General features: G+C 41.6%; 1 protein-coding gene across 1 annotated transcript in view; it reads left to right on the top strand.

Moving 5' to 3' along the window:
* ppm1h (protein phosphatase, Mg2+/Mn2+ dependent, 1H) overlaps positions 1 to 16,747 on the top strand; it is a 72,260-nt gene that overhangs the window by 16,410 nt on the left and 39,103 nt on the right. Inside the window, exon 2 of the mRNA XM_041796591.1 lies at positions 6,127 to 6,292. Coding sequence (XP_041652525.1) covers positions 6,127 to 6,292 — 166 coding nt within the window. The remainder of the gene's footprint in view (positions 1 to 6,126; positions 6,293 to 16,747) is intronic.

The following is a 16,747-nucleotide window of genomic DNA, read 5'->3' as shown; positions in this document are numbered from 1 at the left end:
TCTGAACGTAGCCTTCGGGTCCCATAAGGTGTGAAAATAATCTCAGCAAAATATATAAAGTTTCTGACTGACCACTTTCTTCCATGGTACAAAAAGAAGAGCAGTCCCTTCTGTAGCAAAATTATCTTCATGCATGACAATGCACCATCTCATGCTGCAAATAATACCTCTGTGTCATTGGCTGCTATGGGCATAAAAGGAGAGAAACTCATGGTGTGGCCCTCATCCTCCCCTGACCTCAACCCTACTGAGAACCCTTGGAGCATCCTCAAGCTAAAGATCTATGAGGGTGGGAGGCAGTTCACATCAAAACAGCAGATTTGGGAGTCTTTTCTGACATCCTGCAAAGAAATTCAAGCAGAAACTCTCCAAAAACTCGCAAGTTCATTGGATGCAAGAATTGTGAAGGTGATCTCAAAGAGGGGCTCCTATGTTAACATGTAACTTTGCCTGTTACGATGTGTTTGATTGAAATAGCTTTTGATTTCAGTAAATATGACCTCCTAATGCTTCAAATTCAATGAATAACCATTTTCAGTTCTTTACAACCTATAAAATCTTTTAAAACTCTGTTTTGCATAATAATGTGGAACAGTGCATTTTGAGGTTTTATTGTTTTTTAAATAACGGTTATCATTATGAAGTTTGTTCAAAAACATTTAAGTTATGCTCTAACGGCTGGTGACTTGAAAAATATTCTGACTCTCATTTGCATTATTATTTAGGAAAATAAGAGAAAAATGTCATTTGCTTAATAATGTGGAAAGCGGTGTACAAGCCCATGTCCATTTACCATTAACTAAAGGTTGTACACTACATAAAAGATCAGCACTGAAGAACCAACCTTGGTTTGAGGGATAAAGGCATAACAGAAAAGACAGAAACAGAAGACAGAAGGGGATTCAGCCCCTTTCTCACAGTGATCGAGGAAGGAGGGCTGTTCCACACTTTAAAGGCCTTCAGTGTAGAAGAAAGGTCATCTATTTGTTCAGGTTGAGAATGGCATACTGTCAGGAGTCCTGTGTCAGATGATCTCAGGAGCCTTGGGGTAGATTAAAGGAGGAGGTCAGTTACACCGGAGCAGACCAGGTCGTTTTGAGATTTAAACACAAATAACTCAACCTTTAAGCCAACCCTGAAGTGTTCTGGTGCCAGAGTAAAGAGACTAAAATGTGACTGATGTGATCCCACTTCCAGTCAGAAGCTGGGTTGCATCGTTATGGACCAGTCGCAGATAGGATTGGGTAGAAGAAGTCACAGTGAATTTGCACTTGAATTGTTGAATCTGTGACTAGATAGTAAAAAATTAAAGGATTTCTTCCCCATAAAAGAATCCAACATGTAGTGTATTGTAAAACATGAAATATTTGATTTAGAGAAACTTTGAGGAACTTGTAGTTTGGTTTTTATGTTGCATTTAGTCTGATTCAGAGCAGAGGAAGTCCATATTCGGTCATTTTGACAAGGTCTGTTTTTAAATGTGCGAAACAAAAGTTTTTTTTTTTCGGGCAGTTAGTCTTAAAGATAAATGGTTGATAACGGTTAATTCTATTAAGATAGCAAGAAATAAATATAAAGAGAGCAGGTTTGCGACATTTAAAGACTTTGTGCAGGAGTTTGCATGCAATTTGATTGTTACTGAAAACAAGAAATTACCCAAATAGTTTGTCTAGGTATTCAGTTTTGGAGCTGTGTGATAAATAAGCAATGATAATGTTTAATTTTGCTAAAATCATGTTGAAGTTAAAATACACAGTGTCATGAAAACCATATAAAAGAAGTTAAATCAATGTATGCATTTTCTCTATAAAAGACCTCCCAGTTCTCTGTCAGTCACATGACGCTGCTGCACATGATAATCTGTTATTTAACCTCTATAAAATCACCTCCCTTTGAGACAGACACATCAATGTAGTTTGAGTCAAATGCCATTTTCTTTAATTTATAGCAGAACTTTGAGCAAGGGCTGCAAAGATGTGATTCACAGTGCTGTGATTAGATCATTTGATGAACTCTAAGTGTGGAAATGGAGACGCTACAGCAAACTGTATGAAAACTCAGGAAAGTCATTTTTTACCAGCCATGCTTTTATTATAAGAGCTTTTTACCCTTTCTTGGATATTTCCAACATGTACTATCATAACTGGTTTAAAATGACCTACTGGTGACTAATAATGCCATTTATAATAAAAACCTTGATATAAGAATGCATTCCTGGAAGATGTTCACTGTAGACTTCAGCTCTGACGAGGTAATTAAGGTCACACCATTGTCTCTAAAGTGAGGAAGTGAAGCCGGGTAAGTGAATACGACAGCCCTGCTTTCGGACAGAGCTCGTGCCTCAGGGTTTGGATGGTTTTCCCTCCCGTGTCTGAAATGAAAGGCCTCGAAAGCTCTACTGTTGTCAATCATGTGATGGTTCAGAGTCAAATGAATGTCAGTCTCTGCAGCACGCTGCTCTCAGACACGCATGATAGTGCGTGAAGTTTGTGGACTTAATGTCATGAACTTAGAAGAGGAGAATGAAGACACACTGTTAGTTTTGTAGATTTTATTCAAGCATCTAATGACACACTTGTACTCCACATACCTTCATTCTCTAGAACAACAGTACCATCTTTTCAACAACCAACTTAGAAAATTGTGGAGAAACTTAAACAGAGTGCAAAAATTGAGACTTGGACATGTTTAGAAACTAAAACAAACTCACAAAGTGAGTTAATGGTAAAACCAAGAAAATACTATAGCAAATACCAAAAAAAACTGTAGCTCCTCAGGTGTCCACTTGAGGCCAGTTTTAAAAATTACGGACTTTATCACCGGGAAACCAAAATACTTGCACAGGTCAGATTTAAGTCACTGGAATCTCAAAAAATTTGCCATTTGGTTCTTCCTTGCCACAAGTAGCATCCACCATTTTTGCACTGTAAGGCCCAGCCAGTGAGTGGAGTGTAAAGGATGATGGTAACTGTAGTTCCCACTTCCCTTCGCTCTGCTCAAATAAAAATCTACACTTTTTGCCCTGTAGACACGTCGTTTGAAACTGGCACATGCCTACGGCAGTTAGGGTTAGTTACTGAGATGCTTCTGTCACCCGATACTGTGAAGTTAACGATATCATTGCATCTCTAGTTTTTTATTTTTTGTGAAATCACACAAGGGATTCATTTTTATTTAACTTTTAGCCCGTGTAAGTAGAAAATGAGACCTTCCATTGTCAGCAAATGGTAGGAGACAGCACCTCCAAGTCCGAGGCCATGGTTCTCAGCAGGAAAATGGTGGAATGCTCTCTCCATGTGGGAGTGGGTCTCTGCCCCGAGTGAAGGAATTCAAGTATCTATGGGTCTTGTTCAAACTGAGGGTAAAAGGGAGCGTGAGATTGACAGTTAAACTGGTGCCGTACTGTGAGCGTTGTGCCAGACCGTCGTGGTGAAGAGGGAGCTGAGCCGAAAGGTAAAGGTCTCCATTTACCAGTCAGTCTGCCTCCCAACCCTCACCTATGGTCATGAACTCTGGGTAATGACCGGAAGAATGAGATCGCGGATGCAAGTGGCTGAAATAAGTTTTCTCCATAGGGTGTCTGGGCTCAGCCTTTGAGATAGGGTGAGGATTTCAGATATCAAGAGGAAACTAGGAGCTGGAGCTGCTGCTCCTTTGCATCAAAGGGGGCCAGTTGAGGTGGTTCGGGTATCTGATCAGGATGCCTCCTGGGCGCCTCCCTGTGGAGGCCTTCAGGGCAAGTCTGGCTGGGAGGAGACCTCGCAAAGACCCAGAATGCACTGGGGGGATTTTATATCCTGTCTGGTCTGGGAATGCCTCGTGATCCCCAAGAAGGAGTAGGAAAGTGTCACTGGGGAGAGGGATGTCTGAGTTGACTTGCTTAGCCTGCTTTCACCGCCACCCTGCCACAGACATGCGGAAGAAGATGGATGGATGGATGAATAGATGGATGGCTAATGGAACGGGTTAGGAATTAAAGATACTATAGGGTCTTAAATTATATAAAGAGGGTCTTTAAAATGGCCCTAATAAGTTTTAAATTTAGTGTCAAATTTTGTGTATGTAGCAGGCACTATATGCAGTTCAGTTAAAATTCTAGAATCCAGTGATGGTAATAATATGGGATTTTTTTTAATGTGTATTTATGTATTCTCTCTGTTTTTTCAGACTAACCAATTAACTGATTAATACAACTATTTTAAAATTAACTTGACTCCTTGCTGTGCTTTTGTACTTGTGAGGGTAAAAAAGATAATAATAGCATTCCCTTGAGTAGGTACGCAGTGTTTCCTTTCAAACTGTCTTATTGACACACTTTAGGGAGGGTGCTATTTCTAGTTTATATGGTAGGGAAGTGGGAAAAAGCCCATTGTGTCAGACCCCAGTTAAAACCAACTTCTCACAGAGAAGGTCCGCTTAGATAATATCTTTTCAGATTTACCACTGACTGTGTTTTCTAAGCTGGAGACAGAGGGTCCCAGCCCTGCGTGTTCATCCTCTCGTCCAATTAGGATTAAATATAAAAGATCCGTCCACGGGGATGTCATTAAGACTCTTATAGCCATATAATGTCTCTCTGAGTTTGTATGGTTCTCACAATACTCTGAGGCTGTGATTAAGAAATGTGTTATCATATGCTGAAAAAGAAACACAAACATTACCAGGAGGGCAAAGGAAAAAGAAAAGACATCAAACCACCAGGCTTGAAAAGTGAATATGTGTCGGTTTATTTGAAGGCAAAGTGGGCTGTACAAACAGACAAAAATAAGATAAAAACAAATATGAAACGTATTAAAATTCCAACAGAATCAGGATAGGATGGTACACACTAAGTATGTTTTAAGAAGAGACCAGGAGGTAAAATCCTAAGCAGCACAAGGAATAAAATATGAGATATGATGTTTGTATCTTAATTTCCCAGGCCACAGTAGTTATTATAAGCCCATTGTTGTCCTAACATCGCCTACAGTGAGTCTAAAAAGAGAATGCCTGGAGTTTTGCAAAGCAGCGTCTGCTTGTCTACAGCAGCCCGCAGCAGCATCAGCAGCAGTGCACCATCTGCCAGGTGTTGTATAATGCAGTATTTATGTCCTTCTGCCCTCTGCCCTACAAGCATGGGCCTCAAATTAAAATGTGTATTTAAAGGTCGTGTACCTGCTGATATTGCCCTGCACTGTCTGGCTTTGTCATGCAAAGAAACGGCTGTTCTGAAGGGAAAATCTTTCACAGATATTTGGTAAGGCTTTGTAGTCTGATGTACATTATGTGGATTAAAGGTCGTGGCTAAATTTTCAATGTCAAGGATGATGATAAAACGCCTTGAACCTGTAGCTTTGTTTCAACTTTCACCCACAACACTGAAGAGATAAGACAGAATCACAATCAGCCTCTGAAAGGTTAAATCAAAGACACAGCTGCTGCTGAACTGCGTTTGATTCTGATAGAAGGAAGTGATTGAAATGATGTGAGTAAAAATGACAGCTGATGGCTTCAAAATAGTTCATCCCTCTGATCCTCCAGGCTCTGTTGTGCATGTGTGGAGAGTGATTATGAATTATAGATTAAGATGCACACACATAGCCAGAAGTTCTTGCTCATGACCTCCTGTTTGAGTGACAACATCAGTAAAAGGCTCCACATCTGATCTATTTAGCATGTCTCAAGTAGGGGTGTGCAGGATGATCTTAGATCATGAAGAAATAGCATGTATCAGTGCTTAGCCAACACTATATGGACAGAAATATTCAGATGCCAACAGAGACTGCAATGGTGTTGTATTAAAATACATGCAGTTTAATATGGAGTTGCTCCCCATTTTTCAACTAAAACAGCCTCCACTCTTCTTGGAATGTTCCAGTGTTACAATGTCATTTAGCAGATGTTCTTGTCTAATTTACATCTGGACAGGTGTTCATGGCTTTAAGAAGCTTGCCCATGGCAATCCCATAACTGGGATTTGAACCCCTCAATCTCCTGTAACAAAGTCAGCAATATTAGCTATCCAGCCAGGAATGCTTTCCACAAGATTTTGGAGTGTTTCATGTATTCAAGTGATTTTTTTTTTTTTAGCTATCCTGTTTAACTGTTTAATCCCCTTTTGTCTCTTGTTATCCCCTCTTTGTCCAGGGTCATCAATGCAGGAAAAAGCACGTTAAATGAGGACCAGGCCTGCTGTGAGGTGCTGGTGGTCAAAAGGAGGCCTGCAGGAAACTCCACACCTAACCGGACCCCCATGGCCCGTAGGAGGTCCTCCCTGCCTAATGGAGACGGTTTGAACATCAGAGACATCCAGGTGGGTCAAACTCTTAACGTTTTGTTCTGACTATGACTGTGCATCATAATTTTAACTTGACACACTGCACAGTATGTCTAAATTGTCCTGCTTGCTTTGTCTTTTTATCATGGACAGGTGTATTGTTCATTTTACTATATGGGGTGTTAAAAAGCTCACTAATCTTGTGTAGAAATAGTTTCAAAAATTGCCAGTTAACTAGTAGAAAAAAATCAATGTTCCAAGTTCAAGGATTAATTATCAAATGGACTGGTAGATTCTATATTGTAGCTTTTATTCACTGATGAAATCCAGGTTATGAACAGAGAGACTGTAGTGTCTCTGGGGATTGCTGGGATCACTGTCCCATCTATTGTCCCATCAGAAGTTATTGGGGCGTACAACACAGAGGAGCTCTTTACACATCTAAGTGGACTTTGACAGCTCTTGACAGCCTCTATTGCAGACAGGCGAATGTGCAGTTGTTTAGTGGACCACATCAATGACATACAGAGTAAAGTCTGATGGATGGGATTGATCTATAGTATGCTGTTATTTAAGAAGGAAAAATTCATCCACAGACAAGGCAGCTGATAAAAGGGTATTCAGGTATTAAATAATAGATGAATAGATGTGTTTAACTCTTTTTTTTTCACAGATTTTGCATTAATGTAAATTTGCACAGACACTTAGAGGCTACTTACTGCTACAGATTATGTTGCATTACTATTCACTGTCAACTTATTGTAGTGCCATTCTCAGTCTGCTTACCTGAACTACTTTGCCACATGTGCTGCAGAATGTGGTAACATTTTTTTAAAGTGTGGAGCCAGGCTGCACCTTGATGGATAAGATAAGACATGCCCTGTTAGAATTAAAAAATTAAAGAATTTATCTTGGTTAAATCAAAAACAATACATTTGGGGCGCAGGTGGCCCGGTGGTTGGGGCGCACTCCGTGTACGAGTCCGGCCTGAGGACCTTTGCTGCATGTCTCTCCCCCACTCTCATCCCTGTTTCCAACTTTGTCCACTGTCCTCCTCTATCAAATGGAGGCACAAAAATGCCCAAACTAAACCTTAAAAAAACAAAACAAAAAGAACCAAAAAACAATACATTTAAATTATACATATTGTAGCTTTGACATGGCAGATTTTAGTTTTCATCGGTAGTAGACCGAATCACAGCCATCTCTCCAACTTTGCTCCTTTTATTCTCTCCCAACTGTGCAAATTAATCTTCTATGAGCTCAGAATTGATCAAACCTACGCTTTAAGGCAGGCTCAGACTGCACAAATTCAGTCAGGTTTTGGCTCAACTGCAACTTTGCAGCTGAATGTCAAATGTCGAGCCCCAACTTGAGTGTTGGGAACAACAAACTCTTGTATGGTAACACAATCAATAATGCGTCCCAGATACCCCATGGCCGCAATTCAATAAGACTAGCATATCAGAATTTTCTTTGCATCCTCGTCAACTTTGACATCCTGACCTGACATCAAAAACTCACTAGATATCTAAATTTAGTCTAAATTTGATCTTATACACTTACCAGGAGGCCACCATGTTTTGGTTCACACTGGAAGTGTGACATCACCTCGCCACAGCTCTCCTCAACATTGCCTTCACCAACCGTTCAGACTGGCAGCCTATGTGAGGGCTGCTGCTCACACGCTTATACATCCATCTCATGCATGGAGATTTTTTAGATTTGACACCTCTACAGTATGTTTGTCGTGCACCATGAACTGGCGAGAAGCACCCAATGGATGAATCTATGTTTTCTTCAATTCAGAGCAAAATACAGCTAGAATCACATAGACAGTCTGTTTTGGCTACGACCGGCCTCCTCGACTACCTGTGAATTCGCACACAGTCGCAGGGGCAGTAGTAACGACAACATAAAATGAGCTGTCAGGATCACACTTGAAGTGTTGCTGAGCTTTGGGCGAAGAGGGACCAAGATTTTCATTGCATAGACTGATGTGCCAATGTGAAAGATCAAGAAAATCAGGTAGTCTGAGCCCGCCTTTCTACATTTATTTACTAATTTTCCTGTTTGTGGAAAATCAGTAAATAGATATTTTAAGCCCTGTGCATCATTGACACGTGACAGTCAGTGTTGCTATCTGTGGGATACTTTGTCAGAGGGACTCACAGTTATGCATAAGATTTACCAAAAATCCTCTCCCTGTGGCAAACATGTGAGTGTGTTTGCTTTAAAGTGTGATTCTGCATGTATAAGAAAACTTACACAGAGGAGAAACAGAAACAACGGCTTTGTCTCCCTCAGCCCTCTGTCTGATGGAAAAGTTTGTTTAACGTATCAGAAAATGCACGGATATTAAAGTGTGGAGAAAGTGTGCAGATTCCATGTGTGGTACAAGCTCAGTTATCCTCATCTTTCTAACTCATCCTCTAAAAAGCAGGAACATACTTCAATCCACACTTTGGACTTTTGACCAGGAAGACTAGGGAGGACAGATGCACTGCCTGCCAAAACTCGTCTTTGCACAGGGTGTGCAAAAAGGCCTATAGCCTTTCAAGTTAGCTCTCCATAAATGTCATTTGTAAAGAAAACCTCTAATCTAAACCAAGTTTATGCAGTTTATTATCAAACTATATTCATGTGCAGACATTGATGTCTTTATCGCTCTTTTGCTGTCGGGCTGACAAATCTATTAAAGCCATAAGCATTTGTGTCTTTCTCCTGTGATTTACTTTGTCTCTATGCTTTGACATTCACTCTCTGCTTCCTGTATTTCCAAATATAATCTTCTGTGATTTCACTTCCAAAGGCAACATGTACCTATTTTAAGTAATTCTGCTTTTACAATTTCCTCTCAGCCCACCAGTACTTTGCTCAGGAGCCTTCAGCAAACTCATGCAAGTACCATGACTCACTGCTGCAGTGATACCAAACCAATGAGAGTAGAGCAGGACCTTCCTAGTCTGCTTTGTGTGCTCCATGGGCTCTTGTTGTAGAAACCACCTGGACTATATTTGTAGAAAACCAGACCTGCTAGCTACTCAGTGACTAGATAAATGCAGTATAACATCCCTGCACAGAAAGTCAGCCATCTGCATAGGTTTGCAAATATCTTCCCCTCCAGCTGTAGAAATTATTGCAGCAAATTGGCAAAATGTCATAATTATGTCTTAAAATGGTTATCAAGGAACAAGCAATGAAGTCACCATTTCTACACGTGCTTTCTAGAAGTTAGATCTCAAAAAGTTCACAAGAACCTATCGATAACTAGATGTAGCAGCTTGGAAGATCATAGAGATGCTGTAATTTTTGAAGGCGGCAAACTGAAAGGTCAATCATCAATGTATAACCAGATCACAGGACACTTTGTACATCAAGGTGAGTCTATTAAAACCCGCTGATTGAAGCATTGATAACAGAGCATAGATTAGCCTTTCAAACACTCCCATCAGACACCTACAGTATGGAGTGAATTGAAATGCACTGATTGAAGCTTTCATCTATTATGTCAGGGAAATATCCCTCCATTCATTATCTATACGAATGGGAGCCTCGGGGTCTTGTTCACAAGTGAGGGAAGAATGGAGCGGGAGATCGACAGGCGGATCGGTGCGGCGTCAGCAGTGATGCGGTCTCTGCATCGATCTGTTATGGTGAAGAAAGAGCTGAGTCGAAAGGCGAAGCGCTCGATTTACCGGTCGATCTACGTTCCCACCCTCACCTATGGTCATGAACGTTGGGTAGTGACCGAAAGAACGAGATCACAGATACAGGCAGCTGAAATGAGTTTCCTCCGCAGGGTGTCTGGGCTCTCCCTTAGAGATAGGGTGAGAAGCTCGGCCATCCGGGAGAGACTCGGAGTAGAGCTGCTGCTCCTCTGTGTTGAGAGGAGTCAGATGAGGTGGCTTGGGCATCTGGTCCAGATGCCTCCTGGACGCCTCCCTGGTGAGGTGTTCCGGGCACTGGGAGGAGGCCCCAGGAAGGACCCAGGACACGCTGGAGAGACTATGTCGGTCGGCTGGCCTGGGAATGCCTCGGGATCCCCTGGGAAGAGCTGGATGAAGTGGCCGGAGAGAGGGAAGTCTGGGCTTCCCTGCTTAGGCTGCTGCCCCCGCGACCCGATCCCGGATAAGCGGAAGAAGATGGATGAATGGATGGATCATTATCTATACCACTTGACCCCATTCAGGGTCCCCAATCCCAGCTGTAACTGGGCAGGAGACGAGGTACAGGCTGGACTAAACACCACAAAAAGTCTATGATATACAGAAACCCTAAGTCACAAGTGTCAAACTCAAGGCCCGGGGTCCAAATCCGGCCCACGGAATGATTACATCTGGCCCCGCAAGATCATATCATATTTGTATTATAACTGGCCCACCAGTATGAGGTCTGCAGATTTCCTCCAGTATAACAATGTAAACTTCAACTTGATTATTTAAAATATCCTTTTTAAGCCATAAACATCAGAAAAAGTAAAGAGTAAGAAAGATTTCATAAAAAGTGAGGGAAAAAATTAATTTGTGTTTTATTTCATATTTTCAATTTTGCATCTCAAGATTATGACCCAAACTTATGAATTTGACTTTTCATTTCATGTTTTGACCTTTTCCACTCATAATTTGGACTTTATGTGTCACATTTTTATTTTATAGATCCCCAATTTTAAATTTTAAGTCATATTTTGACCTTTTCGACTCATAATTTGGACTTTATATGTCACATTTTTATCTTTTAGATCCCCAGTTTTAAATCTTAAATCATATTTTGACCTATTCGACTTATAATTTGGACTTTATATGTCAAATTTGTATCTTTTAGAGCCCCAATTTTAAATTCTAAGTCATATTTTGACCTTTTCAACTCCTTACTTTGGCTTTTTAGTCCCACAGTTTGACTTTTAAACACATGATTTCATAATTTTCTCATATTTTGAAATTTTATATTCATTATTATTACATTTTATATCATATTTTTACCTTTAACACTCCCAATTTTGAATTTAAATCATATCTTTAACTTTTCAAGTTATCATTTTGAATTCTAGCCCATATTTTGACATTTTCAACTCCTAATTTTGGCTTTTTAATCCCACATTTTGAACTATCAGGATTACAATTTCCAATTTTAAGTCATATTTTATACATATAGTTTCAAACTTGATCTCATATTTTTACCTTTCAAACGTATGATTTCAACTTTCTCCTTGTATATTTGCTCTTTAAAAATATTTTTGTTTCTATTTTTAATATCGTTTGCTGATGTTTTGAACCAAAAAATTGGAATTTTAATCTCAGATTTGAGCCTTTAAACTCATCATTTTTACATTTTTGAATTTCCAAATGATTTATTATCAGTGCTTTTTTCATATTTTATTACTGGTGAAAATGAAGTTGACAGTTATGGTTAAATGTTGACCCAGTTAGGCCCTCAGGTCAGACCCAAATCCAGAATCTGGCCCCTGCTGTGATTGAGTTTGACACCCCTGTTGTAATTGTATTTCAAAGTGTGTCTTGATTGGTGCTGCACTTTATTCAATCATTATCAACCAAAACTGACCACTTGCAGACGATGTGAGTACTACTTCTACTCACTGCAGTGGGAAAGCAGAAACATTAGTATTGACAGTAGACAACTATATGTTTTAGTTGTATTATGTTCAAGGTGTACTTCAAATCCATAAAAGTAACAGACAGTTACATAGTTGAATTAGCCTTCCTAGCTAGGGTGACTGTATTGACTATATTATAGACAAAGGAGTCTTATCAACAGCTCTGATTGTTCAGTCAGCATATAAATGGATTACGCTCCCAAGTTAGGTGAGCTGCTCTACAACTTCCACGCTCTCACCATTGACAGACAGATTCAACGGCACCATCCAAGCCATCCCCAAATGCCTGGATCTTTTTTTTAGCCAAGGAGAATGCCTCCTCACTTAGCAAGTTAAGAGCCCCCGCAAGGACATCTACAGTCTCTGCAAGGATCACAGCAACATCCTAGACATCGCCAAATGACACTACACAGTTCACTGCACCTTTTACCTGCCCCATTATCCAGTCTATACAGGTACTAAAGAGCAGAAGAGCTAAGACCCACCACTGCCTCACTGCAACAGTGAATCAAAATGCACAAACATTAGAAAACCTCCCTAAAGGAGTCCCATCTGACAGAAGACAGTCCTGTTGCACTGCTAAGTTGTGCATACCTTATTTCTATAAAAACAGGGGGACAAAAAGGGCAAGATAGTGATGGTACCCCTCAGCCAAGGCCCCAAGGCCTTTTTTAATCTTCCTCTTGATTTGGACTGACTTCATAGCTTTGATCACCATTTTATTGGGAGTCAGGTTGAGGACATCAGCTGTTGACTTGTCGGCTTACCTAGCAGGCTGAAATAAACTAAATAAGCTTGTTACATTATTTACACTTTAGTACTGGGCAGAGCTACCACTGGTGTTGCAGTACTTGAGAACAGTCTTGGTTTAAACTTTTTGGTGTTGTCTCGGACTCGAGAGAATTTTTACTCGGTCTTGTCTCAGTCTCAGACTGGCCGGACTCAGGATTTTCCATAAGACCAGTCGAGACCAGCACTGCTCTGCTATTCTTCGATTTCATTAATGTGATAATAAGGAGCAGCACTTGCCAAAACAAAAAAGAGCTACACCTGCAAAAACTCGGACATCAGTCCATCTTATTCCTAGTTAGAAATACCTCTGAACACTTACTTTAGGCCTCATTCACCTGACAAATCTAGTTAAACATCTCATTTTCAGATATTTAATAATTATTCCAGACTTGTCAGTGGCCTTTAAATACACACAAGGGTTTATTTTTTACTAGAAGTAAGTGGAACAGATTTGCTAAGATTTGAGATTTTTGCATGTTGTGCTTTGACAGGGTTGCAGACACCTTGTTTTATTTGTCAAATTTATTTAAAAGAAAACTAAAATTAAAGAGAGAATGCTCTTTAATCGTTCAACCTTGTAATTGTGTTTACAAATGGATCTTTATGGTCTTTGCCTTGTCTTGGTCTCGGCTTGTCTCTGTCTCAGTCTTGACATGGTCTCGACCCCCAGAAGCCTTGGTCTTGTCTGGTCTCTAGCAAGTCTTGGTCTTAGATAGTGCGGTGTTGATTACAACACAAGTTACCACTCTGTTTTTCATAACAGGCGTCTTTGCCGTATTTAAGTTTATGTCATAATCGTCAATCTATGCCCAGTTCCTTAATTAGCAGGTCATTTTTTAAATCAACTGAAGGGAATTTTTTCATCTGTTTGGGGCCCCTAGCTGGAGAGTAAGGGGCAACTGAATGCTGAGAAACTTTAAACAGCAGCAGTGAATGAAAATGTGCAACGATTGCAATGACAGTAGAGGATCGCCCTATGGGGGCCCCTTCTGACAGCACATGTTTTTTTGTTTGTTTGTAATATGGACATCATGGGTCCCTGTCCTCATCCAACTAATAAGTAAAAACCTTTTGTATGGTGTAAGGTGGACATTGTATCAATGATAATCACAGTATATATGGACACTTTACACTCTAGAGTTGTCAGTACAGTACAGAAAGTCTATTCTAAGAATTTATTCACTTTAGGTAAACACTTTTATTCATACTGCAACAAATGGTTTTTTTTTTCTAGTTTTTTTTTTTTTTTTTTTTTTTTACGGGGTGACAGGAGCTCCTGGAGAAAACCCTTCACAGACACAGTGGACCATGTGCAGCCCTGACAGACAGAAAGCTACCTCCTATCCATCAGGACTTTCTATGACCCACTGTGCTGCCCAGGCCTGTTACAGCCTCCGTGAATCTGGAGGAGGGAGAGGGCAGAGTGTGGCCACTCTCTGCAGGTCTTGCTGCATCTTCTCCATCTTGTACTGGCGCTGAGATGGGGGGGTGAGGGCCTTTTTGAACTTCCTCCATAATGAATTGGTTTCCTCCACCTCTCTTATTAACTCGGGCACCTCTCTCTGCAGGACGATGCAGCAGGACGTCTTCTCCTCCAGCTCGTTCTCCAGGCTCTCCAGCCATTTGTTGACCGCGTCTCTGCTGGAGGCCTCCACGTTCATTTTCTGTTCCAGCATCTGGATCCTGTCCTCCGCCTCTGATAGCTGAAGCCTGACACCCTGTAGTTGGTTTTTCAGAGTGTCAGCCCTCAACATTTCAGCCTGCAGATGACTGGTCTTAGATGTTATTAGGTCTCTCCCATATTCAGTGTCTCTCTGCAGGACCTGGATGTTGCCTTTCTCAGTCTGCAGTTTGAATTCCAGGTCAAGGGCGTAGCTGGTCTGTACCTGCAGCTGATTGGTCAAGGACTCTATCTGCAGGGAGGTATCAATGTCCTTTCTAGAGGCTTCTCTCTGGAGGTCCCATATCTTGTTCTTGAGAGAGTCTATCTCGGCCGACAGGCTCTGTCGGACCTCCTGAGCCTCTCTCTGCAGGGAGCCAGACCTCGACACTTCATCCTTCAATCGATCATTCTGAGAAGACACAAGATCCAAGAGCTCTTGTATTTTCCCAGGATCAACTGATTCCTCCTCTGGTGCTCTGGAGGCTGGACGTGAGCTGGTCTTTGGTTCAGTTGCCTCTTTTGGAGGTTTTTCAACTAAATACAACTCTCCATTCTCATCAAACCTCACTTCCTCCTCGTCCTGAGTGGGAGGCGCCGCACTGTCGTCCCACATATAAATCTCCAGCTGCTTTCTGAGGTCTTCTATCTCCCTCTCCTTGTCCCTTTGGGCCCTTTCCTGAGCTTTTATTTGATCACACTGTAACTCCAGCTGACCCTTTAAAGCTTTCAGCTGCATGGCTTCTTTTTTGGAGGCCTTTTCTGGCATGGTCTTGTTCCTCTGCTCCAGGACCTCTTTCTGAGCTCTCAGGGTCTTGGTCTCCTGCTCCAGGACTTCTTTTTGAGCTCTCAGGGTCCTGTTCTCCCGCTCCTGGACCTCTTCCTGAGCTCTCAGGGTGTTGTCCTGCTCCAGGACTTCTTTTTGAGCTCTCAGGGTCCTGTTCTCCCGCTCCTGGACCTCTTTCTGAGCTCTCAGGGTCTTGGTCTCCTGCTCCAGGACTTCTTTTTGAGCTCTCAGGGTCCTGTTCTCCCGCTCCTGGACCTCTTCCTGAGCTCTCAGGGTGTTGTCCTGCTCCAGGACCTCTTTTTGAGCTCTCAGGGTCTTGTTATCCTGTTCCAGGACCTGTTTCTGACCTGTCAGGGTCTTGTTATCCCGCTCTAGGACTTCTTTCTGAGCTCTCAGGGTCTTCTCTTGGTGTGAAACCCCTGAGGCTTTGTCCTGGCACTTTTTATTCTGAGCTTCAATGACCCCGATGAGCTCCTCTTTGGTCTTATATGGATAAAGGCCAAAGTTTACCTCAGTGAAGGATGGATTCAGGTGCTTTAGCTGTTCCTTCAGCATCCTGATCTGTTTTTCACTCTCCATCCTCCTGTTATTCTCCGCCTTCACCGCCTCAAGGAGATCATTAATCTTTTTGTCTTTTTTGTTATCCTCGGTCTCTAATTTGGCTTTTGATTCTTTCTTCTCTTCCAGCTTGGAGGACACGTCTTTTAGCTCAAGGGACACCTCTTTGAGTTTGCTGGTTCAGTCTCTGAGCTTACTCTTTAGACTCTCAATGTCCTGCATCCAAGGAGGGCGATCATGGCCCTGGAATGGTGGGTGAGGGGGTCCATATTGTTGATAAGGGGGTCCATGGTGTGGTGGACCAGAGGGACCTGTACGGCTGATATGAGGGTCTGTTATTCGGTGGGGGAGGGGGTCCACGGTTGGGATATGGTGGTCGTGGGGGTCCATGGTAAGGGTAGTGTGGACGAGGGGGTCTCCGGTAGTGATTGTGGTGCTGCCTGGGACCTCCTTCCTCACTTTCTTGGGGAGCATTTTTTTTGCTCCTCTGTTGGAACTCCTTCACCCTGGATCCAATCGCTGCTTGTCTCAGGCGTTGTATCGCCCATTTTTTCATCCTCCATGTCCATCATATCCCCCCAGTTCATTGAACTAGACTCTGTGTTTTCATTTTCCCTGTCCATTAAATCCCCCCAGCTAATTGAACTAGTCTTGGTGTTTTCAGACATTTTCTTTTTTTGAAGAATAGCCTTGAAATCAAAAAGTTGGAAGACTTCTTGCTAACCCTTGTTTACCAATTTTAAATCAAATGTAAACAAACATGGCCGCCCGGCATTAAATGCCAGATGCAACACTAATCAACAATTCTATCTGGAAAAATAAAATGACTAGTGCTGTCAGTAAACTGTGTTTATTCCGTTGTAACTCAGTAGTCTTTAAAGCTCCTGTGAGCTGTTGACATTTTCGCAGGCAGATTCATGAAATTCAGGAAATTTTATCCCGTGTAAATGGTCAGGAAGCATCTGAAATCCCAATGACAACAGAACATTGAAAAAAATACAACCCCATTTTCAAAAAGGTTGGGGCACTGGGTGTAAAAGGAGCATTCTAGAGAGGCAGAGTCTCTCAGAAGTAATGATG

This window comes from Cheilinus undulatus, linkage group 9 (genome assembly GCF_018320785.1).
Source record: "Cheilinus undulatus linkage group 9, ASM1832078v1, whole genome shotgun sequence".
NCBI classification, from domain to species: Eukaryota; Metazoa; Chordata; class Actinopteri; order Labriformes; family Labridae; genus Cheilinus; species Cheilinus undulatus.
Note: the sequence above shows the minus strand (reverse complement) of the source record. Positions and strands in the feature narration are given on the sequence as shown.